Source organism: Lepidochelys kempii, chromosome 2 (assembly GCF_965140285.1).
Source record: "Lepidochelys kempii isolate rLepKem1 chromosome 2, rLepKem1.hap1, whole genome shotgun sequence".
NCBI lineage: Eukaryota > Metazoa > Chordata > Testudines > Cheloniidae > Lepidochelys > Lepidochelys kempii.
Window position 1 is genome coordinate 236,679,324 of NC_136381.1, and position 25,801 is coordinate 236,705,124.

The 25,801-nt window shown below is 40.6% G+C and overlaps 1 protein-coding gene across 1 annotated transcript in view; it reads left to right on the forward strand.

Annotated features, from left to right (window-relative positions):
• MYO3A (myosin IIIA) overlaps positions 1–25,801 on the forward strand; it is a 194,088-nt gene that overhangs the window by 95,765 nt on the left and 72,522 nt on the right. Inside the window, exons 9-18 of the mRNA XM_073334312.2 lie at positions 10,255–10,281; positions 10,634–10,733; positions 13,039–13,155; positions 14,026–14,130; positions 14,231–14,314; positions 15,630–15,832; positions 18,436–18,534; positions 18,635–18,749; positions 23,345–23,471; positions 24,279–24,489. Of these exons, the coding sequence (XP_073190413.2) occupies positions 10,255–10,281; positions 10,634–10,733; positions 13,039–13,155; positions 14,026–14,130; positions 14,231–14,314; positions 15,630–15,832; positions 18,436–18,534; positions 18,635–18,749; positions 23,345–23,471; positions 24,279–24,489 (1,188 nt within the window). The remainder of the gene's footprint in view (positions 1–10,254; positions 10,282–10,633; positions 10,734–13,038; positions 13,156–14,025; positions 14,131–14,230; positions 14,315–15,629; positions 15,833–18,435; positions 18,535–18,634; positions 18,750–23,344; positions 23,472–24,278; positions 24,490–25,801) is intronic.

Here is a 25,801-nt window from a genome sequence, read left to right on the forward strand (position 1 = left end):
CTTAAAGAAGGCTTTTGATGTTTGTCAGTCACCCCTTTAGTACAATGCCATCCTTTTCACTTGTAGCCCAAATCTCAAAAGAGATTAAAAATGTCAAATTAGTAAATGAACTATGTAAACTATAGTACTAAAAGCAAAGGGTGGTTTTCTTATCTTAAACTTTTCCCCCTTATTTTAAATGGACAATAATACACATTTGGGTGCTGATCCTGCAAAGGAGCTCCATGCAGGTGGACTCTGTGTCGGTGTAGGGTCACTGGGGTTCCATATGGATGGACTAGTTTGCAAGATCAATGCCTTGGTCTTCAGCAGGTTCAAAGGCATTGTCTTTGTCATAAGCAGTACCTGTCAGGTACAGTAAACATTATTAAAATTCTTTGCTGATGCTGCATGATCCAATACAATACAAGGAAGCAAGACCGTGAGTTGTGATGTGGATTATTTTGATTTGCTGCAGATCAAGATATAATCATAGGGAATTTTACAATGATTTTAATGAATAAACTCACATTTTAAATTCCATAGCTACATTCCTGCAGTCACATTATAGGAGTAAAAAATGAAATCACTACCCAACTTAATACACTAGAAATCAACACTGTAAGGTGCACGCAGTGGCTATTCTGAAAGAACACTTCTGAAAGGCTAAATGAGAAAAATGTGTTTTTCACAGAAAATGTGTGTTTCAAGGGCTGTAGCTATACTTTGAAGCAGAAGGTGCTGCCTTTGAGATGGCCTTCAAACTGCAGCTTTTATGTCTGACAGTCATGCTTGTAATGCTTTTATCTTTGGTTGTTCAGCTGTCTTAATCTTGACTGCTTTCACATTTACTGTTATCATCTCTTCAGAAATGTGCAACAATTAGTACAACAAGCAATTTTTGGAAATAGTGACTCACTTCAGAGTTAGTTGTATACATGGTGTCCAATCAGTGGTTCCCTTCACACCAGAACTTGCAGTGAAGCCAATGTCATCATTTATTCTTTGACTAGATCCTTTATTGATCTTCACAATGACTTCCCTGAGCACTTTGGATGTGCAAGGAAAGCAGGCGTGGGCCCATCATTGTTGCTCATATTTTTTATGTCAAAATAAAAATTCACACTGAACACAAAAGGACTGCACTGAAATCTAATGATAAGCTGTTAAAAGGCTGCCCTTCAAGATCATTGAGAAGCTTCAGCTAGTACAGAATGTGGCTGCCCATTTATTCAGCAATGGTAGCTACTGAGAGTACATTATAGCTGTCATGGCAATTGGTATCAGCTGTGGTACAACTGCTAACAACCCCTAGATTTGACTTTTGGCAACCTAGAGTCTGGTTGCCTTCAGTGGAGAGTCCTCAACTCTGGCATTCACTCCCCTTCTTGGTTGAACAAATCCCATGTTTGCTGAGCTGCTGGGTGAAGGAGAGAGGGTGACCACATGGGTCAAGAACTAGCCTGGCACTTGAGAGACCCAAGTTCAATTCCTTGCTATGCTATAGATTATCTGTGTGTCCTTCAGAAGTCACTTAGCCTCTCTGAGCCTCAGTTCCCAAAGGGGAAAATGGTACTTCTCTACTCAGGGCTGTCCCTAGGGTACAGCAAATCAGGGCAACCGCCCCGGGCCCCGTGCTTTGGGCGGCTCTGTGGGCATGGAAGTGAGGCAGGCGAGCGGGGTGAGGCAGCAAATGGGAAAGTGAGTGGCAGGCGGGTGGAGGGGGTGAGGAGGAGCCTCCCCCCGCCAGCACCTTCCCCTCCACCATCTCCTGCCTGCCTCAGATCTGATCAGTTTCACGGCATCAGGAAGTGCTGTGGGGGGAGGGGAGAGGAGTGAGGGTGCAGTGCACTCGGAGGTGGGGTGGGGTGGAGACGGCAAGAGGCAGGGCAGAGGTGGGAAGAAGTAGGGTGGGGGGGCCTTGGGGGAAGGGGTGGAGTGGGGGCAGGGCCTGGGCAGAACCAGAGGGAGCACCCCCCGGCAGATAGGCACCGAGTTTGTAATGCCCTGGGCCCTGCACCCTTCTAGGGATGGCCCTGTCTCTACCTCACTGGAGTGTTGTGAGGATAAATACATTGAAGATTGTGCTGAGATACTGTGGTAATGGGAGCCTTTGATAGAAAGTATACCTGTATACTCAATCCTTCCCAAAGGTGGAGTGAACAGGTGCTGAAGAGGTTGGATTTAGTTGACGTTGGGTAGTGCATTTATTTCCTTGCTGTATATTTGTTCATGTCCCAAGAAACTTTCTGCTGGGCGTGTTTTATGAAATAAATAAAAGGGACTGCTCTGGCAAGCATTATTAACAACACAGCATTATGGCTCCCAGTAACTGCAGCAATATGGTATCTCCTCTGTCCTATTTGAAGTGTAGGAAAATACCAAAGTTTATTACAGGTCACTTGGATAGTGGGTATGGAGTTTTGTAATGGATAGGTGGGTTTTCAGCACTCTCTTCCTGTATGATATTGTCTTTCAATATGAAGATAGTTATGCTGCTGTTGCAGGAGTCTGTATGGCCAAAGCTCACATGGCCGGATTCTCAACCCTTTGTGCTACTCAGGCTTTACAGTCATACTGTGCTACCAAACCGGCTACCTCAGGATTCTTGCAGGTTGTGACTGACCTTTGTGTGGGTTTCAGGAAAGCTCAAGGAGCCTCTCCACCTCCCCACCCCTGCTGCATGGCCTTCATTAGGGTCCCTCCATGCACTCCTAGGACACACATTTCTCCATAGGAGGCAGGACTGTGGTCCCTGGTTCCTTCTACTCCTGTGGAGCAGGCCCAGGGCACTGCGAGAGAGAACAGTGCATCCCTTGAAGGAGTGTAGAAGCAGGATGTTTCTCCTGCATGTCAAGGAGCTCTGGGAGGAATCTACTCCAACCGCTCCTCACCACTAGCGTCACCCCCATGCCCACCACTCCTTCCACTTGGGTCTCACTCAGTTCTTGCACCACAAGGTCCTGGAGCTTTCCAGCACCACTCCTAATGGGGGGCTGTGCATACAAAGCATGACCAAGTCCTGCGAACAATAAAGAGAAGAACTCACTGTGCCCTTTGTAGTGTTATGTTGCAGAGCAGGACTGAAAATTAAGAGGAATGTGCATTAATATTGCCTATATGTTTGTCTTTTTCCGTTTGCATTATGTGGCCCCCTGTGTTAACAGTCAGAAAAAGAGAAGCCCCAGTGGTTTCAGTGTTTATGCCGCCTGTTAGTACATTTTGCTTTTAGTTATAATTTGTTAGTTGCTCAGAGGCCTACAAGTGTTAATACTTTCGGAAAAATGTATTTTTGCTATTTTAATGTCTTTATACCTTATATTAATGCCAGGCCTTTTTTAGTCTTTTAAAATTCTTTTCTTGGCTTTTGAGTTTTCCACACTAACTAAGGTATTTTATTTTGTTTGTTTCACTACCTCACAAATGGTGGAGAGGTTCAGTAGGGCATAATGAATCACATTATTTTTAACACTATTTTGGAACCATCAGAAATGACTTAAATACCTTCTGACAATTTTTTTTTTAAAGCCTACAGTGGCCTCATTTTATTTTCATTCAATCTTGTAGACAGGGTGGGAGAATGAAGAGAAACAATGCTGCCTTGACTCCTTTTTTTCTCCATACTGGGTTGATGTTTCTGGCCTTTAGTTTCTTCAATTGCTTGTTGAACATGGCTGTTGGATTTAATGCCTACAACAAAGAATTCTGAACTGCACATTTTTCAGAGGAACAGCCGTGTTAGTCTGTATTCGCAAAAAGAAAAGGAGTACTTGTGGCACCTTAGAGACTAGGTGGGAGGAGGTATTTTTTCATGCTTTGTGTGTATATAAAAAGATCTTCTACACTTTCCACAGTATGCATCCGATGAAGTGAGCTGTAGCTCACAAAAGCTTATGCTCAAATAAATTGGTTAGTCTCTAAGGTGCCACAAGTACTCCTTTTCTTTTTGCGAACTGAACATTGTGAACCAAAATAACTAGGCTCCTGTGTCCATATGCATGATGATAAAAATTCAGCGCTGATCTGGCTGGGAGCGGTTGGAGTTTGAGGACGTGAAACTGTATAACTGCCCTTGAGAGATGTCTGTGCCTTTTGACAGCAAAGCAGGAAAATATTTTGTGTTCTGCAAATCTGTCTCTTTGGTATACCTGGGAAATGAACAGTATAATGTGGCTTAACAAGCAATACAGGTCTCAGGATGTCAGCCAAACAGGATCACATTGGAATCTGTGGATTTCCCTCTTCCTTTTTTATATAAATTAACCATCATTACAGTGGCAAGGATAAAGACCAATTTTCCAAAAGGAAAGTCCGATAAAAATGTTGAGGGGGAGGATTTTTCTCTCTCCTACAGCAATTCATCTGCTAACCTCCTAGGGTGAATGAAATACGGTGCTGGAAACAAATCACAGAATATCAGGGTTGGAAGGGACCTAAGGAGGTCATCTAGTCTAACCCCCTGCTCAAAGCAGGACCAATCCCCAACTAAATCATCCCAGCCAGAGCTTTGTCAAGCCTGACCTTAAAAACTTCAAAGGAAGGAGATTCCACCACCTCCCTAGGTAACGCATTCCAGTGCTTCACCACCCTCCTAGTGAAAAGGTTTTTCCTAATATCCAACCTAAACCTCCCCCACTGCAACTTGAGACCATTACTCCTTGTTCGGTCATCTGCTACCACTGAGAACAGTCTAGATCCATCCTCTTTGGAACCCCCTTTCAGGTAGTTGAAAGCAGCTATCAAATCCCCCCTCATTCTTCTCTTCGGCAGACTAAACAATCCCACTTCCCTCAGCCTCTCCTCGTAAGTCATGTGTTCCAGTCCCCTAATCATTTTTGTTGCCCTCCACTGGACGCTTTCCAATTTTTTCACATCTTCTTGTAGTGTGGGGCCCAAAACTGGACACAATACTCCAGATGGGGCCTCACCAATGTCGAATAGAAGGGAACAATCACATCCCTCGATCTACTGGTAATGCCCCTATTTATACAGCCCAAAATGCCATTGGCCTTCTTGGCAGCAAGGGCACACTGTTGACTCATATCCAGCTTCTCGTCCACTGTATCCCCTAGGTCCTTTTCTGCAGAACTGCTGCCTAGCCATTTGGTCCCTAGTCTGTAGCAGTGCATGGGATTCTTCCGTCCTAAGTGCAGGACTCCGCACTTGTCCTTGTTGAACCTCATCAAATTTCTTTTGACCCAATCCTCCAATTTGTCTAGGTCCCTCTGTATCCTATCCCTGCCCTCCAGCATATCTACCTCTCCTCCCAGTTTCGTGTCATCTGCAGACTTGCTGAGGGTGCAATCCACACCATCCTCCAGATCATTAATGAAGATATTGAACAAAACCGGCCCCAGGACCAACCCGTGGGGCACTCCGCTTGATACCGGCTGCCAACTAGACATGGAGCCATTGATCACTATCCGTTGAGCCCGAAAATCTAGCCAGCTTTCTATCCACCTTACAGTCCATTCATCCAGCCCATACTTCTTTAATTTGCTGGCAAGAATACTGTGGGAGACTGTGTTAAAAGCTTTGCTAAAGTCAAGGAACAACACATCCACTGCTTTCCCCTCATCCACAGAGCCAGTTATCTCGTCATAGAAGGCAATTAGATTAGTCAGGCATGACTGCCCTTGGTGAATCCATGCTGACTGTTTCTGATCACTTTCCTCTCCTCTAAGTGTTTCAGAATTGATTCCTTGAGGACCTACTCCATGATTTTTCCAGGGACTGAGGTGAGGCTGACTGGCCTGTAGTTCCCAGGATCCTCTTTCTTCCCTTTTTTAAAGATGGGCATTACATTACACTTTTTCCAGTCGTCCGGGACCTCCCCCGATCGCCATGAGTTTTCAAAGATAATGGCCAATGGCTCTGCGATCACATCCGCCAACTCCTTTAGCAGTCTCGGACGCAGTGCATCCAGCCCCATGGACTTGTGTTTGTCCAGCTTTTCTAAATAGTCCTGAACCACTTCTTTCTCCACAGAGGGCTGGTCACCTCCTCCCTGTGCTGTGCTGCCCAGTGCAGTAGTCTGGGAGCTGACCTTGTTCGTTAAGACAGAGGCAAAAAACGCATTGAGTACATTAGCTTTTTCCACATCCTCTGTCACTAGGTTGCCTCCCACATTCAGTAAGGGGCCTACATATTCCTTGACTTTCTCCTTGTTGCTAACATACCTGAAGAAACCCTTCTTGTTACTCTTAAAGACTCTTGCTAGCTGCAACTCCAAGTGTGATTTGGCCTTCCTGATTTCACTCCTGCATGCCTGAGCAATATTTTTATACTCCTCCCTGGTCATTTGTCCAAGCTTCCACTTCTTGTAAGTTTCTTTTTTGTGTTCAAGATGAGCAAGGATTTCACTGTTAAGCCAAGCTGGTCGCCTGCCATATTTACTATTCTTTCTACACATCGGGATGGTTTGTCCCTGTAACCTCAATAAGGATTCTTTAAAATACAGCCAGCTCTCCTGGCCTCCTTTCCCCCTCAAATTAGCCTCCCAGGGGATCCTGCCCATCAGTTCCCTGAGGGAGTCAAAGTCTGCTTTTCTGAAGTCCAGGGTCCGTATTCTGCTGCTCTCCTTTCTTCCTTGTGTCAGGATCCTGAACTCGACCATCCCAGGGTCACAGCTTCCCAGGTTCCCATCCACTTTAGCTTCCCCTACTAATTCTTCCCGGTTTGTGAGCAGCAGGTCAAGAAGAGCTCTGCCCCTAGTTGGTTCCTCCAGCACTTGCACCAGGAAATTGTCCCCTACGCTTTCCAAAAACTTCCTGGATTATCTGTGCACCACTGTATTGCTCTCCCAGCAGATATCAGGGTGATTGAAGTCTCCCATGAGAACCAGGGCCTGCAATCTAGTAACTTTCATTAGTTGCCAGAAGAAAGCCTTGTCCACCTTATCCTCCTGGTCCGGTGGTCTATAGCAGACTCCCACCACGACATCACCCTTGTTGCTCACACTTCTAAACTTAGTCCAGAGACACTCAGGTTTTTCTGCGGTTTCATACTGGAGTTCTTAGCAGTCATACTGCTCTCTTACATACAATGCAACTCCCTGACCTTTTCTGCCCTGCCTGTCCTTCCTGAACAGTTTATATCCATCCATGACAGTACTCCAGTCGTGTGAGTTATCTCACCAAGTCTCTGTTATTCCAATCACATCATAATTCCTTGACTGTGCCAGGACTTCCACTCGTGCTTCCTCCCAGTATCCCACTTTCCTACTTACCACAGGGCTTTGGTCTCCTTCCCCCCGGTGAACCTAGTTTAAAGCCCTCCTCACTAGGTTAGCCAGCCTGCTTGTGAAGATGCTCTTCCCTCTCTTCGTTAGGTGGAGCCCATCTCTGCCTAGCACTCCTCCTTCTTGGAACACCATCCCGTGGTCAAAGAATCCAAAGCCTTCTCTCCGACACCTCCTGCGTAGCCATTCGTTGAAATCCAGGGGCCCATCATGCTCTCCAGTATTCAGTACGATTTTTTTTAAAACCCAGCAGTATGCAGTGAGTAATAGTTACAACAGAAATGGAAAATGTGAATTGACATAAGGTTTTGCTTTGGGTGCTCCTTTGGCAATGTTAAAAAATAGAACTTTATGTAGTTTAATAAAACGCTGTCAGTTGCCACATATTTTCTTCATGGGTGCATTTTCAGTCTTCATCAAAGCCACAGTATGTCAGATATGTATTCTAAAGAACAAAATGACCTTCGTGTAGCTGCATAAAGTATGCTGCTTCAAATGTACCGATTTATTTTCAGCAAAACATAATTTGCCCTATTAAAGCACTTTCTGTATTTGAATCTGCAAAGAATGTTGGAGGTATATAAACACATCTTTAATGTATCACAGGGTATTTACATGAAACCTTTTTTATTTTTTTATTATTATTTTGGTTATTACTGTTATTAATTACAGATTTTGCCCCTGGATGCAATAACATCCTGTAGATAGTCAAGAAAACAAAGTCAAGCATCAGCAGACATTGGAATGATGAGCATTATAATTAAGTTTAATATTTTCACATCATATTCAATATAACATGGCACACAAAACCAAAACTGTCTTCATAATATTATAATAGGAGAGCATGTATGACTAGGGCAATTATTACTACACAAGAGCGTCCAAGAAGAAGGAGAATGTATAGCAGAAAATATCTGTTCTATGAGAAGTGTAGTTATATCTTCAGATCGATCATCTGCCATTATTCCTACACGTTTTCAGCTTCTGAGTGTTTTAAATGCAGCTAAGAAATCATGGGCCATTTTGTACCCTGCTGTGATGAAACCTTCAGGACACTTACAAAAGACTCGGGAAACTCATGGCTTTACCGTGCTGCTGCAGCTGATTGACGGTTTGATGGCAGCCCACAGGGTTCTGAATATCAGTAGGAAAAACAGATTGGACTTTTATTATACCCCAGCCTCCAAAGGAGTAGCATAAATCTTGTGCTCCCCAGCATGCTCATTGTGCTTCCTGGAGTTACCCCCTAGAGGACTGCCTTCAACGCAGGGGCTCTGCTTTTATTGCTGCAGTCTGGCTCGAAGCATGGAGTACTCTGTACGTTTCAGTTAAGTATATGGTGATTTTCACTCATGGCTCAGTTTGTGTCCATTATCTCAGAATTAATAGACTTAATTTCACAAGCCACTAAACTAGCTGGTGAAGAAACAGGCAGAATTTCTCAGCTGTGGAGTGTGTGCACCTCCTGCCCTGTGCTGCAGAGCGTGCAAATGCTGTAGTTGTGGCTGGCTCCTGCACAAGGTGGAAAAGCTCCTTGCCTCCCCATCTGCCGTTGCGTCAGCACCAGGGCTGCTCACGCGCTTGCCCTCAGAAAATAGTCATTATGCTCAATTGAAGTTCAGTGCAATGCTAAATGAAATGTATACACGCGTGCAGAGTGAGTTTGTGACTTGAATGCTGAATAGCCTGGAGAGACTGTATAAAGCGCCATCTCCAGGGATTTACAAGCTGCTGTGTACAAGCACCAATGCACTCTGCTAGACACTATGCTAGACTAGTTCCTGGATATAGCAGTTCCTTCTACCTTAGGCATGTTAAGAGTTTGGGTTGAAGCCTGTGCATGTTAGGAGTTCAGATTGCCCAAATGCTTCTAATTAAGCTGTGTGAAAAGATTTGTCAGAACCTGAGCCCAGATCTATGAAGTTACACAGACCCAGCGTAGTATAATTTGCTTACCTCCCTCCCAGGATCTCCTCCAAGCTTCCCCCAGGTATTGGGACTCCTCTTTAACATTATCATTGCTAAGTGGGTGCCTTCCCACACCTCTGTCATGGGGCTAGGCAACCCCCTATATGTCACTGTACTGGCTGGCCACACCCCACTCTTCCATCTTTGGATGAGCTGCCCAGTAGGTTCCTGTCTCCTGGTGTTTACCTCAGCATCTGAGTGAATGAAAGGGCCTCCTCTGGCTTCTCTGGAATCAAGATGATTACCAACTCAAGCTCACACAGGACAGTCTCCATTTTCTCTCTGCTTCGCAGTTGACGCACCCCAGAATCAATTTTTGTTCTACCTTTCTCCATGGTGTATAAAAAAGTGAGATGAGGAGATCTGATCCAATTCATGGATTTTTGCTGCTGCTGCCCTCTTAGACATTTAAACTCACTTCTGTCTGTAATCCTCTGCTGTTATGCTCCTGAATTCCCATTCATTGATCTTCTGTGCTCTCTTGTGGCACATATACCCAGTCTGAATCATGATCCTTGCATCCTCTGTTGACTCCCTCATTAATTTGTTGATGGATCCCATTCCAGTGGTTGCCATTCCCTCAATGTGCCATTTCTGCCATGTATGAGATCCATTCATTTGTGGCTTTTCTTCATTATTTCTGCAATGGTGTGTAGATTTCCGTTTGTTTGTTCAATTTAAAAATAAAATATAGCCTCTTAAGATTGCTAAATTAACAGATTAGTCATGCTTATAAGAAAGGGCAGTTTTGAAATCTTCTGTCCTTTGTACAATCTTTTCCTATATAGTCCAAAAATATCTGTTTAGACTGTACACATTTTGGGAAAGGGACTGTGTCTAGTACTTCCGTGTTTATACAGTGCCTCACTCAATGTGAGCTCTCTCCCAATCAGCCCCTCTGGGCACTACCATAAAATGAACATTAAATAATTATAAGTCACCAATTTTTTAAAAAAATATTTCCTTCTGGAGGCTGTCTGTGGTCATTCTTCTCATACTATTCAATCATATCATCCCAGATTTGTACCATTCATAATACTGATTTGAGTAATTTTTATTTTTTCCAGGCTGCTGCCAAGACACAGCTACTATAGGTATTATAAGTTTATTACCTTTTCTATACAGCATGGCTCCAGTCCTACCACTGATGGCTCACAAATGGACTATTATGCTTCTGTTGAGCTCTATGAAGCTCCACACAGGTCCAGCAGTCTTTCCACATGCTATCAATTGCAGAATCAAACCCCTTATTTTTAAGTAGCGAACCTCGGGGGTACTGAGGTAAAAAGTTCTATTCTGTCCTGCTATTTTGGTCATTCATCAGTTTGAATTCAATCCATCAGAATGTTTGAACATCTTTAGGGGGTTGCTCTCAATGCGTCTACAGCTTGAAGATGCAAAGAATGTTTTCTTACATCAGAAAAGCGTACGTCTCTTCTTTTGTAGATTTGAGCGAATTCATACTAAGAAAGGGGACTACAGTAGGTCTCTAGCCTCAGACCAGGAGGATGTAGATGATTTAGCAACCTTGGAGGTACTGGATGAGGTAAGATATTTAATTTATTTAAGTTTTCTTGGAAACTAGTATACAGATAAGAGTCAAAAAATACTGCTGTATTTGTAGATTAACCTAGCTTGTTTTTAGGTGAGCCTACATTCTCACACTTTAATTACATAGTAGTCCATGGTACTTTACAGACTTCTGCTAGATTGTTGAACGTGAGATGAGATGTGTTGTGTATAGAGTTGTGCCATCTTAATGCCAAAACATCCTCATGAGCGAGATCATGAGCTGGTGTAAATTGGCATAGTACCACTAACTTCAGTGGAGCCATGCCAGTTTATTCTGGCCAAGAATCTGCTCCATGATGATGATTTAACTTTAAGATGGGACAGCTCTAGATACAGCATATCCATTTCCACCTTCAGCTGGAATTGTCCCCGCTTAATGTTAACACTTCGTCATAGGCCATATTCTTAGCCGGCATAAACTGCTGTAGCATCACCGAAGTCAGTGGTGCTATGCCAGTGTACACAAGCTCAGGGTCTGGCCACAGAAGACCAACTTTTGCAGCATTTTAGATACTTAAAATAGTGCTGTTTGGCCAAGTTTGAAAAGTGGATCCCTTTTCTGACAAGCAACATGAAGGGAAAAGAATGCTGTGACCAGAAATTCTGCTTTTAAAGCTTTCCCCCCGGGGAGCTACTTAGCAATATTCTTTATGCAAACAGTTATTTCTCTGCATTTCATTAACTTCCTTTTGGCTAGGGAATGCAATCATAGGGCTTAAATCTCCTCTTTCTCTAACTTGACAATAGTGCAACTCCATTTTCATCAGTGGAGTTACCTCAGATTTATGCTAGTGTGTATGGGAAAGAGAATAATCAGGCTACAATGATTTACCTGGAGTTCAGAGGCAGTGGGTGGATGTGGATGAAATGCCAACATTGCTCTGCTGAATGGTTCAGGGACTGCTACACAAGAGAATAAAATTAATAATCTCCACCTGCAAATTAAACTTCACTGACACATCAACCATTAGTGAGCCCTGAACTTGGCTCTTCTGTAGACATGCTGTGAGCACTGCATAGTGATAACGGCACTTATAGAGTGCTGTACATCTTCAAAGCACTGTACAAACATTAGCTAATTAATAGGATAGTAGCTCAGCTAATCAAGGCTATTCGTCTGATGGGTAGAGCTCACATCCGAACATTTATTTACATTCAGAATAGCCATATGCTGACAGTAAGATTTCTACTTTTTGCCAAGGAGTCCATTCAGCGAAAGCCATGTCATGCTCATAAAGGGAGATGATATTCAGTATATTGAAAGGTATGGTTCAAAATAAGAAACAGGATAGATTTCCAAGCCTGTGAAATGCTTTCATCTTGTTTTCCCTGTGGGAGTAAATGTTACCATCCCTGTTGCAGCTTCTTGAGTTTCTCCCTATTTTTCTTTCTTTCAAATACAGACCGTTCAGTTCCCAACTGTATCAAATTTACACTCACCACAGTTTGGGGGGATGGTGACTCTAAAAAACCTTTTCACTCCTGATGCTGGTCCAGCAGGGGATTGAAACAGCACCCTGTGTAACATGGAGCAGTCCTTGAAACTAGTGTTACTCCAAGCTACAGCCAACTGGTGCCTAAGATAGGGATTTGACAGAGCACCCTTTTCTGCCTCTTTTCAGCTTTCTCTGCAGAAAAGAGGGGTGAGACAAGTGGCAAAGAGTTGGCTTACCAGCATGGTGCCACCCTAGGATTTTCCTGTGCTGGGGGAAATCAGCTTCCAATTTAGGGTAACTTTCTGTTTGCTTTTCACTGCTCAGGCAGTAAAAAAACCGACATCAGACCAGATCAAGAGCTGATCCCAAAGCATGTTAATATATGAATATCTTCAAACTAGTATCTGTTTATTTACATTTGTAGATTTTAGCCTACTCCAAGGAGTGCACATTTAAAGATGCAGTATAAAAGGTTTCAGAGAGATCCAAACAGATGGACTTCTATGTCTATATGATCAGAACTTAGGAAAAAATCTCAGAACTTGGAAGGGCATGTCTGAATTCAGTCTAGTGACCTTTGCATGGAACAATGATATTAATCCTTGGGATAGGGAGTTTAGAAAGAGAGATTAGGGAGTCCTAAATGAATAAAATTGATTGAGTTACTGCATTATTAATTTGTTAATATTTGTACAAAGATCTGAAGATATGTGTTTGTGATTCATGTGGGATGGCGATACAAAAATATTGTGGCCTCTGAATGCCACTATGTTTGAAGGTACCAACGTGTTTCTAAGCATTAACTTGAACATGCCTTGGCTTTCCTATTCTTTTTTACAACAGAATACAGTAACGGAGCAGTTGCAGAAGAGCTATGCCAGGGATCAGATCTACACATATGTAGGAGACATTCTCATCGCTGTCAATCCCTTTAGGAACTTAGACCTTTATTCTGCACAGGTGTGAAGAATGAGTTTCAGTTGTGTTTTGCTTGTAGTGATTTCCAGTGAAATTTGAAAATTCATACCACTCATGATGATTTAATACAACATCTAAGTAACAGAATTATCAATAAATCATCTTCTAGCATGCACATGGGCATATACTTTGATATAAATGGTTTAATTACTATATGCTGAATTCCTGCACATAAATGAGACCGTTTGTCTCTCATGCTCTCTCTCTACACACACACACACACACACAGTGAAGCCCTGTGTACAATAAGTTCCCCAAATTCCACTTATCTTTCTGATAGAGGCTTATGAAACCCAGTGTTACTCCTCATTGTGCTTCACACTAAGAGCCTGGTTCTCCCATTTACTTTAGTTTTACACCAGTGTAATTGGTGTTACTTGTGCAATTGGTGACTGATATGACAGTCTGGATCAAATAAAAGTTTGTCTTTGTTTATTGGTTATGGCAAGTAAAGAAAAGAACATTTGCCCCTTAAAACATACCAAAATACTAAATGGGTGTATGAAAAGACAATGGTATGAAATGGTAATTCAGTGCTTTGTGCCTGAAAACATGAAATCTTGATCTAATTATTTTGATTTTATATTTTTCATAATCAAGGCATGATGAGATTTCAAAGTATACCGGTTCCTTTTTAATGGTATTTAAAATATAATTCAAAGGATCCATTGGTCCACAGTATAGTTAGTATAGTAATAATAATAATTAATAAATCTTTATTTATGAAGCCCCCCTACGAATATGCTAGGGATGCTGCACAGCAATCAGTAAATATAATGAAAACATGATAAAATAATACAAAAATAGCTATTAAAGGAACTCAGAAAACATTTGCAGTGTTCTGACCCTCAGCATTCCAAACTGTATATTGGAGCAAAGCGGACTGCCAATCCTCCCCACATCTTTGCTGTGGCTGACATTGGATACCAATCCATGGTAACATACAACTCGGATCAGGTAAAGGTATTTATTTACACAATCAGATTTATATCTCATACCCTTTGCTCTGCTGAGAGGGATGCAGTGAGGGCAAATGGACTTGTCTTATCTTCTTCAGTGTATTGTCATTTCTGGAGAAAGTGGAGCTGGCAAGACGCAGAGTGCCCACCTCCTGGTTCAGCAGCTCACGGTCTTGGGAAAGGTATGTTTTTAAAGTGGGTGCTCCCACAAGTCTCTCTAAAGCCTGAAACCTGAATAAATTGGAACATAATCTCAACCCTGCAGTGTCGTTTACAGACCCCAAATACCCTAATTCTGCATTGGAATCTGCTAGCGGAGGGTTGAGGATAAGATGTGGAAAAGGTGACGTAGCCCAAGACTATATTACCTTCTCCAGACAACCTTTCCAGTGTCAGAGAGGGGATGATGTGCCTCCCCCAGCTCAACCCTGCCTTAGCCCACTTGGAGACAATAATGGAATGCTGTAAAATATTACACAGCACAGTGAAAGTTTTACCCTTCTTGAGCAATCTCCTGCCTTCGGGACTGTCCTAAATTTTCCCAAAATGTACCATGTAGGATTCTGTTTCACCTTCTGACATGTTCATCTCGCTTAAGCAATGGATTGTTGTCAGTGTCACTGTCTTTCCATATGATTCAGACCAGAAAGGCTGACTTGATGGTTTGGCTCCTTAAAGTAAATCACAAGTATGCCCAAGTTTGGGTCATATCTTGAGAGTTTTGCATATTAAAGGCAGGGTGAAATGAGCAGTGGCACATTCAGCAAGTAAAGGTCAATGCACTAGGATGTCTTCTTAAGGCTTCAGGAGTGTCCAGCTTAGAATAACGGTAGGAAGATGGGTATCTAATGGGGAAAATAATTGGCCCAATGTTAAGAGAAGAGTGAAAACACAAAGACTGTGCTGAAAATGAGTGCATGGGTGAATTCTTGGCCCCACTGAAGTAATTAGGGAATTATGCCATTGACTCCCATTGAGATCAGTGAATCCAGGATTTAACTCTACATCTTAAGCCCTTGTTTCAAGCATACAGTAAATCAGTCTGAGGTGCTCCTTTACCATGGTGATGGGTGAGGTATAAAAACCTGGGATGGATAGTTGGATGGATAAAAGTTGAGGCCCCAATTCAGTAAGGTACTTAGGCATGTCCATAGCTTTAAGCACGTTGCAGTCCCATTACCTAAGTACTGTACTGATGTGTTTAAAGCTAGGTATGTGTTTAAGAACCTTGCTGAATTGGGGCCTGTGTGGGCAAGGAAAAGGGCCTTGCCCATAGGTGCAAGAGAAAAAAAGAAGGAAGGGAATTCTTTCTCATTACAGAGATCTGATGCTTATTGTGATACCTAAATAGAGATTCCAGAAGTACACCGAGTAAACAAACTGAAACTCTCAATACCAAATGTAAATGAAAAGACCTATTTGAAAACAGTTATTTTGGGATTATTCTTGAGACTGCTTTAAGCAATAACTTTTCTGTATGTTGGCTTTTATATCTAGGCTAATAATAGGACTCTCCAGGAGAAGATACTCCAAGTGAACAATCTTGTAGAGGCATTTGGAAATGCAGGCACTATTATCAATGATAACTCCAGCAGATTTGGAAAATACTTAGAAATGAAATTCACTTGTGGAGGAACTGTAGTAGGAGCTCAAATTTCAGAATACCTCCTCGAAAAATCCAGAGTTGTCCATCAGGCTGTGTAAGTAAAAAGGAACAATTGACCCATTTTAAAGTAGACAAAGCAGGAGTGCAATTTGGGAAATCTTGTACCATATTCCAGTATAAGATTAGCAAGGTTTTTTCTTTCAAATAAACAAGAGGTTGATAGGTTCTAAAGGTATAACTTAAATTAAAATAGCTTACAGTATATTTTATTACATTCTGGTTTATTTAAGCAGGTCTGTTTTTTAAAAAATCTTGCATATATTGTACAGCAAAAAGGATAAGCATATGTGGGCAGGGCTAAGGATATTCTAATAGTTTTAACTCTAAATATCTTTATTTGTCTGGGTTTAAATTAGGGCTGTCGATTAATCATAGTTAACTCACACGATTAACTCAAAAAAATTAATCATGATTAGAAAAATTAATCACAATTAATCAAAGTATTAATCCTACTGATAAACAATAGAATGCCGATTGAAATTCATTAAATATTTTGGATGTTTTTCTACATTTTCATATATACTATATTCTGTATTCTAATTGAAATCAGTGTATATTTTTTATTACAAATATTTGCACTGTAAAAATGATAAAAGAAATAGTCGTTTTCAATTCACCTCATACAAGTACTGTAGTGCAATCTCTTTGTCATGAAAGTGCAACTTACAAATGTAGATTTTTGTTGTTGTTACATGACTGCACTCAGAAACAAAACAATGTAAAACTTCAGAGCCTACAGATCCACTCAGTCCTACTTCTTGTTCAGCCAATCGCTAAGACAAACAAGTTTGTTTACATTTACAGGAGATACTGCTGCCCGCTTCTTATTTACAGTGTCATCTGACAGTGAGAACAGATGTTCACATGGCACTTTTGTAGCCAGCATTGCAAGGTATTTACATGTCAGATATGCTAAACATTCGTATTTCCCTTCATGCTTTGGCCACCATTCCAAAGGACATGCTTCTCACTTTCAGGTGACATTGTAAACAAGAAGCGGGCAGCATTGTCTCCTGTAAATGTCAGCAAACTTGTTTGTCTGAGTGATTGGCTGCACAAGAAGTCGGCCTGAGTGGACTTGTAGTCTCTAAAATTTTACATTATTTATTTTTAAATGCAGGGGTCTTTGTACATAATTCTACATTTGTAAGTTCAACTTTCATGATAAAAAGATTGCACTTCAGTACTTATATTAGGTGAATTGAAAAATAATATTTCTTTTATTTTTTTACAGTGCAAATACTTGTAATAAAAAATAAATATAAAGTGAGCACTATACACTTTGTATTTTGGTTTGTAATTGAAATCAATATATTTGAAAATGTAGAAAACATCCAAAAATATTTAAATAAATATTATTCTATTATTGTTTAACAGTGAGATCAATCACACAATTAATCACGATTAATTTTTTTAATTGCTTGACAACCCTAGTTTAAATTAAGCTCTTAATATTATGTTAAGTATATTGTTTGGATTACGTTTCCTTTAATTTTCCCTTATTAATGTAACTTGTATGCAAAATATTTGGTTAAATCCTGGAGATTCTAATATAATTTTGCTTATAAAGGAGTATGAACCAAGTACACATATATATTTGTTAAGAGTGTGTGTGTGTGTGTAATAAAATAACAAATGATAGAGAAATTAAACAACACTTCATAGAATAAATTCATATGAAAGTAAATTCCTGTATAATATCAGCTGTTTGTTTTCACATATAGTACATTAAAGTACACAAAAAATTATTTTAGTAGATCTGTTTTTGTCATTAACAATAATTAATGGCAAAAGTTTAGAACTTGGTATAGGGAAATCTTGCCCCAGCTCTAATTTTAATGTTTCCTTCACCGACTAAAACTGAGTGTTTTGATTCTGTGAGAGCCTATTACCTTATGCAACACAAATGACTACTTCTGTTTCCTCTAAGATGATTTAGCAAATACACAATTTAAAGTTTTGGTCCAGTTTTATGAAACGCTGTTATTGACAGTTTTTCCCCAATCGAACTTCAGTTATAGAATCTTGGATTTTTCGGAATAAAATCCGGCTTTTTCCCTAAGATAGTGGTTTGCATTGAACTTTTTCCCTGGGCTTGCTGATTTCTGGTGAGGTCATTGGGACCACTTAAATAGGATATGTCAGGAGAATGTGCTTAAATTTACACATGAGCTTAAATCCTTTTCTGAATTAGTCAAATCTCACAGAACCTTGCAGGATCAAACCCATAGTGAGAATGCAACTCTGCCTGGGAGGGAAGATTTTAACAGAGTTCCTCAGGGCACAGTTAGTTTACTAAGGTTGTGGGCAATTTCCAAGATCCGACCCAGTATTTACTTATTGTATCAAACACCACAGTGCTACATTTAGCTGCTTCTACATCATCTGCATTGGTAGATATGACACGCAAAAAAGCTTGCACAGAAAAAGATGGAACTAGTTAAAATCACTGCACCAAGTACTCAGCAAGTATAAACTGATGGAATTCCATTGACTTCAATGGAGCCATGTCAATTTACAGCAGCTGAAGATCTGGCTCACTATTTTTAATGATGTTTAACAATAGCAGCAATGCCATCAATAAATCTAGCAGTACAACTTTCTTACTCAAACAAATAATTGTTTTTGTTGTTTCAGGGGAGAGAGAAATTTCCATATTTTTTATTACATCTATGCTGGTTTAGCAGAAAAGAAAAAACTGGCACATTATAAACTGCCAGAGTATAAGCCACCCAGGTAACGAAGTTTCTTTTTACATAAATTGATTTCTAAGGAATACATTGTAGTTGGCTCAACCTCATTTGGATTATAACCCTTTGTTCCTCAACCTTTTCAGGTATCTGCAAAATGAACATCTCCGAACAGCACAAGATTTTATGAACAACAATTTCTATAAGTCTCAGTTTGAATTAATTGAGCAGTGCTTCAAAGTCATAGGTTTTACAATGGAGGTGAGTGCTGATAACATTTCAATCTTTTTCTTTTTTTGAAACCTTCCTTTGCTTCTTCCTGTGACAGGAGGTAATAAAGGGGAAATGCATTCAAATAATGTAACTAATTTCCTTCACTATTTTTCTCATTTTGGCTAAAAATACAAGCAGTTTCCTTCATTATGTTGCTCGCTTTGGCTATGATTCTTAGACATTTTTGGATATTCCATGGTCAGTTTGTCATGATATTGTTACATATTTTAATTCTTTTAAAAGTGTTTAAGCATCTATATACTAAGAAAGTATTATTAGTCAACAATACTATAAAATCAGTGGCCATAACATAGCTGAATATTTGAAAAAAGGTTAATTACAAAATAAGTGCATAGAAAATAATGTTTGTAACCATTAATAAGCCTATAATTTTAGCCTAGTTCGTGTAAGCTTCATTCACTTTTTAAATTAGAGTTTGAAATAAGGAGTCTTTGGCAAGGATGGTTGAAGTGCATTGAGAGGATCAAACCTGTCATGTCAGGGTGAGTCTTATCTGTGACCACTAATTTAATCTGTTCTTCTTTCTTATTGTCTCTTTTCATGGATGTGCAGGCCACTGGTCCTCTCTTGTAAGCCTGTACCAGTATAATTACAATAAATATTAGCCTGTTTCTTTTTAAAGTCTCCCTTTGTCAGCTGCTTTGAAACAAGGAATTTCATGTGCCATTAGTAGAGGAGCTGCATTATAATGTTGCTATTCATGGTTGTTAATATTTCTCAGACACTGTTGGTACCTAGTTCTGGAGGAGCAAGTCCAACAGGAAGGAGGTACTAAAAAGAGGCAAATCTATAAATATAGAATACTAGTTTACAAAAGAAAATCTGAGAGTTTTCTAAAATTCCAAGTGTGAGACTTTTCACAGGTCTGGTTTGGATGGGAACAATACACATGGCCGATGACGTATTAACATTCACCATGCCGTCATTAAGGGTAATATTTTAGCTGTGAAGAAACATGTGTGAACCTTTTCCCCTATGTTTTAATAATACTTTCCTTGCTGTTTTTGCCATTAGTGATGCATTTCTTTACTATTTACTACGGCTTTTTTCCATGGGTTTTTTCCATGGAAAATTTTGAATTGTTTGCAAAAAATTAAAATCAGAAACAGTATTACCTGCTGTTTTATGACACTGGAGTTGTCAATAAGTATCAAAAGTATCTCCCATCACACACTGTAGTTTCCTCTCTTGAGGGAGGTGATACATCATGGCAGTTACATGGAATCATGGAAGATGAAGTCTGACTGGAGAGCCTGGTGCAGGAGAATGGGAGCATGAGACACCTTAACTACAACACCCATGAGGCCCTCAAGTGGCATTTCAGAATCCAAATATATCATTTTTAGGCATTGATTTTTTGACAAAAAATATCAATTTTTTTCAATGGGAAGTGGACACTTTTTTGCCAAAAAATTCATTTACTCAAAAATCCATTTTCTGTTGGAAAAACAATCTTGACAGAAAACTTTCAATCAGCCCCATTGCCGACCTGGCCGCAAACCTATTTTGTAGCCAAAGCAGATGAAACCTATTAGCAGTGAAGCTGAATTTTCATCTTTTTTTCCCAAGCCCATTATCTTTTTTTTCCTTTTGATACTTATTCACAACTCCAGCGCTGTATAGCAGATGGTAAGGCCCAACAATCTCCTGTCAGCAGTACTTCCATCTCTTCAGAACTGGCCTACATTAATGTGAAGGTTGCAGAACTGTCATCAGCAGAGCTACCCACATGACAAGACCTTGTGGGGCATGAAGTGTACTATGCAGTTACACCAGTCTGTTCCTGTTCCCCGTGCTTAAACATTCATTTTGATTGATAAGAGCATCACCTTCATATAGCAATGACACTATATCGCCAAAAGAGGGGGTGTCACTTCTGATATTTTGGAAGTCCACTGAGAAATGTGAGTGGCCACACTATGCACAATGCCAGCATGCATCTTCTGGTCATTTTGCAGAAGATTGTGGTACAGGGTGTGCTTAGTTTCTGAGTGGATAGGGAAGGAGAGGCATAAAGAGTCTTTCTTGTTGAGCCTCCTATGAAGGGGATATTCCTTGTGGAAGCACTAGCCTCTCAAAAGGGGTGTGGCTTTTGTCTGACCCACTTCCACCCCAGCTGGCAGAGAAGGCTAGGTACAGAGGGGTGTAGATACTGCACTCTCTTGAAGGGTGACACAGCAGTAGTGGTTCCCAGAGCTCCCATGAGCTCCTGGAATCATTGTACCTAATCCAGGCGTAATGTCTCCCAGGACTGCCGCTGGGGCTGTGTCTCTGCACCATACCCTTTGCAGAACTGTGGCTATATGCCAGAAATCAAGCTCTGTATGCACCGAGACTGCTACTTTTTGGCTAGAGAAATATGTTGCATCAGAAAGAGGCTCCTCCATGGAAAGGTGCAATAACGTACTCCTAACCTTTGACATTCCATCGTGGTGCACAGAGGAGTTTCTCTATATATCCACAATTCGTGTTTTATTAACAGGAGTCCTGAACATAGTCTTGTGCATTCTGATTAAAATGCAGCCTACGTGTTTTTATGAAATCTCTCTTTTAAACTGGCTAGCATGCTGTAATGGTACCTACATACTCTATACTTTGCTCTCTGTCCTAAACCCACACTGTTTTACTTAAGACTGCATGACAAAAATAAGAGGAAAGAACTGCCTGGGGTTCACAATAATCATTCTAGACAGATCAACCAGATTTAATACCTACTGGAAAAGGGCACAAAAATGTCCGTTGCTATACCCTTTATACAACATAATGGCAAAAGTCAAGTTATCCATTTCTTTGAATTTCATCCACATTCTTAGGCTTGAAATGAAAGTAATCACTTTACAAACATACACACTGCGTGCCAATCATCCTAAGAGTAATTTTTAGAGTGAGCTTTTTTAGTTGGCTTTGGAGTAACTGGAATAATTCATTTTCATTAAGTGTTAGATTTGTGCTGGATTCAATTCTGAATGTGTTGAAAATAATATAAAATATGTTGAGCAATTAAAGATAATTAAGGATTTTATCTGAATAATTGATGCCAGCATGTTACAAAATAGTATGATATAAAATGCTGTGGAGTGATGAGTAGCCCATCTGATAAAATGCTTGTCCAATACTACTTCGCCCTTAAGAAAAATAGTAGCCCAAAATTCTATTTTAACCTAATCTACATTACAGAAACTAAAACTGTCTCACTCTGCTTAGACAATGACCAGAAATAATCAAATATGGAGATGGGTATTCAAGTTTACAGTTTAGATCAAAGCCAAAACCACAATGGAAGCATTACTTTATCTATTACTATTACAGTTTTACTTATCATTCATTATTATTTAAGGTCACTTACTATATATGTCACCTAAAATTTACATTGTGATTACAAATGTTGTCCCCAGATCAGGAAAAAATCCCCATTCAGGACAACCCTTAAGCACATGCTTACCTTGAAAACAATGGGATTTAGGCACATGCTTAAAATTAAGTCTGTATTTAAAGTGTTATCCTGAATATGGATGAGCTTAAGGACCTGTAAGTGTGTCCCTGAATCAGGACTATATAGGGTCTGATTCTTCTCCCACTGAAGCACTGTTTCCATTAACTTCAGTGGGCACAAGGATTACACCTGTTGTAAAACTCATTCTTTGTTCCAAGAAGCTTCCAGCCTTAGGGCTAGATCATGCCTTCAGGCACAGCAAGGAGTGGTATGGAGTTGCTCCTGAACTCTCTGGTGCACAGAGGGAGAAGCACAACCACTATGGCATCCCTTTATAGCCTGCTCCTACCTGCTCCTACCTGCATGCTAATCTAGTTCTAAACTATTGCAGAAATGGGGTTAGGCCACGTTTCCACCTCCTCCTTGCCCCCTCTTTGGTGCCAGGCATCCCCTGGGACTAGCATTAGAGTATGGTGTGAGGAGTGACTGGTGAGGAGAATGGGATACATGTATTCCTGGAAGAGAGTGTGTGGTGGACAAGAAGAATTAGGCCGTTCCAGGCTTGGGAGGCAGAGTCCTAGAAGGCATGGAGTGAGAAAAGGGAGCAGTAAAGCAAGAGGACTGAACACAGAGGAGAGTAAGAGGCAATGAGAGCAAAAATGGAGATGGAGATAAAGATTGTGAAGGACCTTGAAAGTGAGAACACAGAGCTTGAATTAGATGTCTGAGAGTAAGCCTCTGATGTGGTTCAAGAATAGGGGTGCTTTGGTCTTACTGGTGGAGAGAGGAGAGCATGATGAAAATGCTACGGCTAATTTAACTGTACTTGTCCTGAGCAGGAGTTCTCAACCTTGTCAGGCAATTGCATCAATTTACTAGAATAAGATCTCATGTGTATTGGCTGCCTCGATCATTGATCTGGTCAGCCAGTGACTCCTGTTCCGCTGTGTGTGCTCCAGGACAGTCCAGGCTCCACTATAAATGAGGAGGCAGTCAATAGCAACATGTTAGGGCCCAGTACAGATGCTTATCTTCAAGATATAGAAAATGGGTGTAGAATACCAGTTATTGCAGCCTAAGGTACCAAATGTAAAACTATAAATGGCTACATTTTTAATCTCCTTTTCAGGAACTTGGCAGTGTCTACAGTATTCTTGCTGCAATTTTAAACGTGGGTAACATTGAGTTTTCTTCAGTGGTATCCGAGCACATGATTGACAAGAGCAATATTTCCAATCCAGTCGCACTTGAGAATTGTGAGTTCTCTTTCCTTTTATTTAAGATTAAATTTCTTTAATGTTTTAGCAGGCAGGAGATTTTATCACATTAGATTTATCTATAAAACTGTATTCAGGTGGAAATTTTGCAAGACTTAAAGTATAGCAGTTCAATTCATGCCAAATCCACATTAATAAAAATGTAAAAAGAAGGGTTTCTTTCATATTTATGTGCATACAAATTATTTACTTTTTGTGTCCATCCACAAAGTTTATTCAGATAGCATGACTGTTACCGGGGGGAGGGGGGGAGGCGAAAAACAAAATAAAATGTTCATGGTTTTTGTCAACATTAAAACTTTTTGTGAAAAATTTCATCAAAATTTTGAATTTTATTTTTTTACCAGCTCTATCTCCTACAGCGTTTATCTCGAGGAAATCGAGCTGGGCTACCTCCCTTGTGGGTCACAATGGGCTTACAGTGGAAAAGCATCCACAGGGAAGCTGCTGCTCCCCCTCCTGTACGAGAGGGTGGAGCCTTGGTTCTGCCCCCAACACATTGTCCAGCATGGCTGAGCTGTCACTGAAGGGAAAGTAATCTGCACCTGGGAAAGGGCTGGTGCACATGACTTCCCCACCCTGGAGCAAGAGGGGAATTAGCTACAGATTATGACTCAGTCCCTCATCTGCTCTTGGGGCAGCACAATTCCACACTGCCCCATAATCAGGACACATTGTACTGTTACAATCTAACGCTTAGAAATTAAGAAATACTTCATTCATTCCTTCAAAAATATACCTGCGGGTTGTGTGTATGTCTTAACAGTACATCTGTTCACTTTCTAGGTGCTTCCTTGCTGTGCATTCAGGCAGATGAACTGCAAGAAGCTCTCACCTCCTACTGCGTGGTGACTCGAGGGGAAACCATTATCCGTCCTAACACCATGGAAAAAGCTATTGATGTCAGAGATGCCATGGCCAAAGCATTATATGGGCGTCTCTTTAGTTGGATAGTCAATCGCATCAATACTTTACTCAAGCCAGACAAACTTTTAAGGTAAAGGGACATTTTTCCAGTAGAAAAATTATCTCTTTGCAATGTGAAATGTATGATTTGTATACCTACATGGTCTATATATTTTATAGAACATCTGGCAACGGAATAGTCATGATATAATATTTTATTAGCTTGTTCAGATCCATAACGTTTAGCTCTTACAAATCCTTCCTTCATCTGATAACTTCTATACCTATGGTAATCATTTCTGATCATATACATTTTTTTCATTAGTAGTATGCAATAGACATATAGTAAATAGCTGTAATACTGGCATCTTGGCATTTCGCTATAGATTAACTGGGTGAAATTCTGATCTTAGTTATTCCCATGTAAATTAGGAGTAAACCTACTGGAGTTATATACCAGATATTTTTCCTTCAGGTGATTTACTCATAACTTTTAGGGCCAACGCTGCCATTCATCTGCAGATTGATTAGGCCACATTCTGATCTTATTTGCATGCATCCTTCTGGTGTTCTTCTTCTTCTTAAGTATTTATGATAGTGCCCAAAGCCTCATCGGGTTTAACACCCCATTGTGCTAGGTGTTTTACAAAAAGGAAAGGACCGTTCCTACCCTGAAAAGGTTTGCAGTCTAAACCCAAACAGACAAAGGTTAGGGGATGGGGATGCAAATGAATCTGGTGAAGGATTGGCACAGCTTTGTTAGTAAATCATGCAAATCAAGGCCCTCCATGGTAGTTGGGTGCCAGGGGAGTGGAATGAATTTAAAACTACCTGATTCCGAATACACATAATATTTCAATCTGGCACGTCTGCATTTTCATTTAAGAAACATCAGAGGGAATCCAAGGCTGCAGTTTTGCAGCCCTAAGAGCCCTGAAAACTTTAAAATACTCAGTAACAGCAATAAATACCATTTTGATTGATGATTATTAAGCCGAAATACAAGGCAGATGGAGCTGCACTGCTAATTTATGGACATATCCCATCACTCTGCCATTGAGCAGGCCTTGAGGGCTCCAAACCAGTAGAACAAGCGTGGTTCCACTGTGGAAGGGGCAGGGATGAGGATCCCCATCTGGTATCTAAAATGCATGCAGTGTACAAATAACATAGAACTGATGTTTGTGTGGGTGGTAATAAAATAGGCATTACTTGCTAAATTCCTGTAATTACTTATCCGGTACTTCTCCTTCAGATTTTTTTCTTGTAACGTGTAAGGTCAAATTTTCATACTTCAGTGCCTAAAGCTAGGCTTCTAAATACCTGTTGCATGCACCTCATTGCAAATTGAAACTCCTATCTTAATCTTAATATTTAAAACAGGTATTTAGGTGCATAAAAAT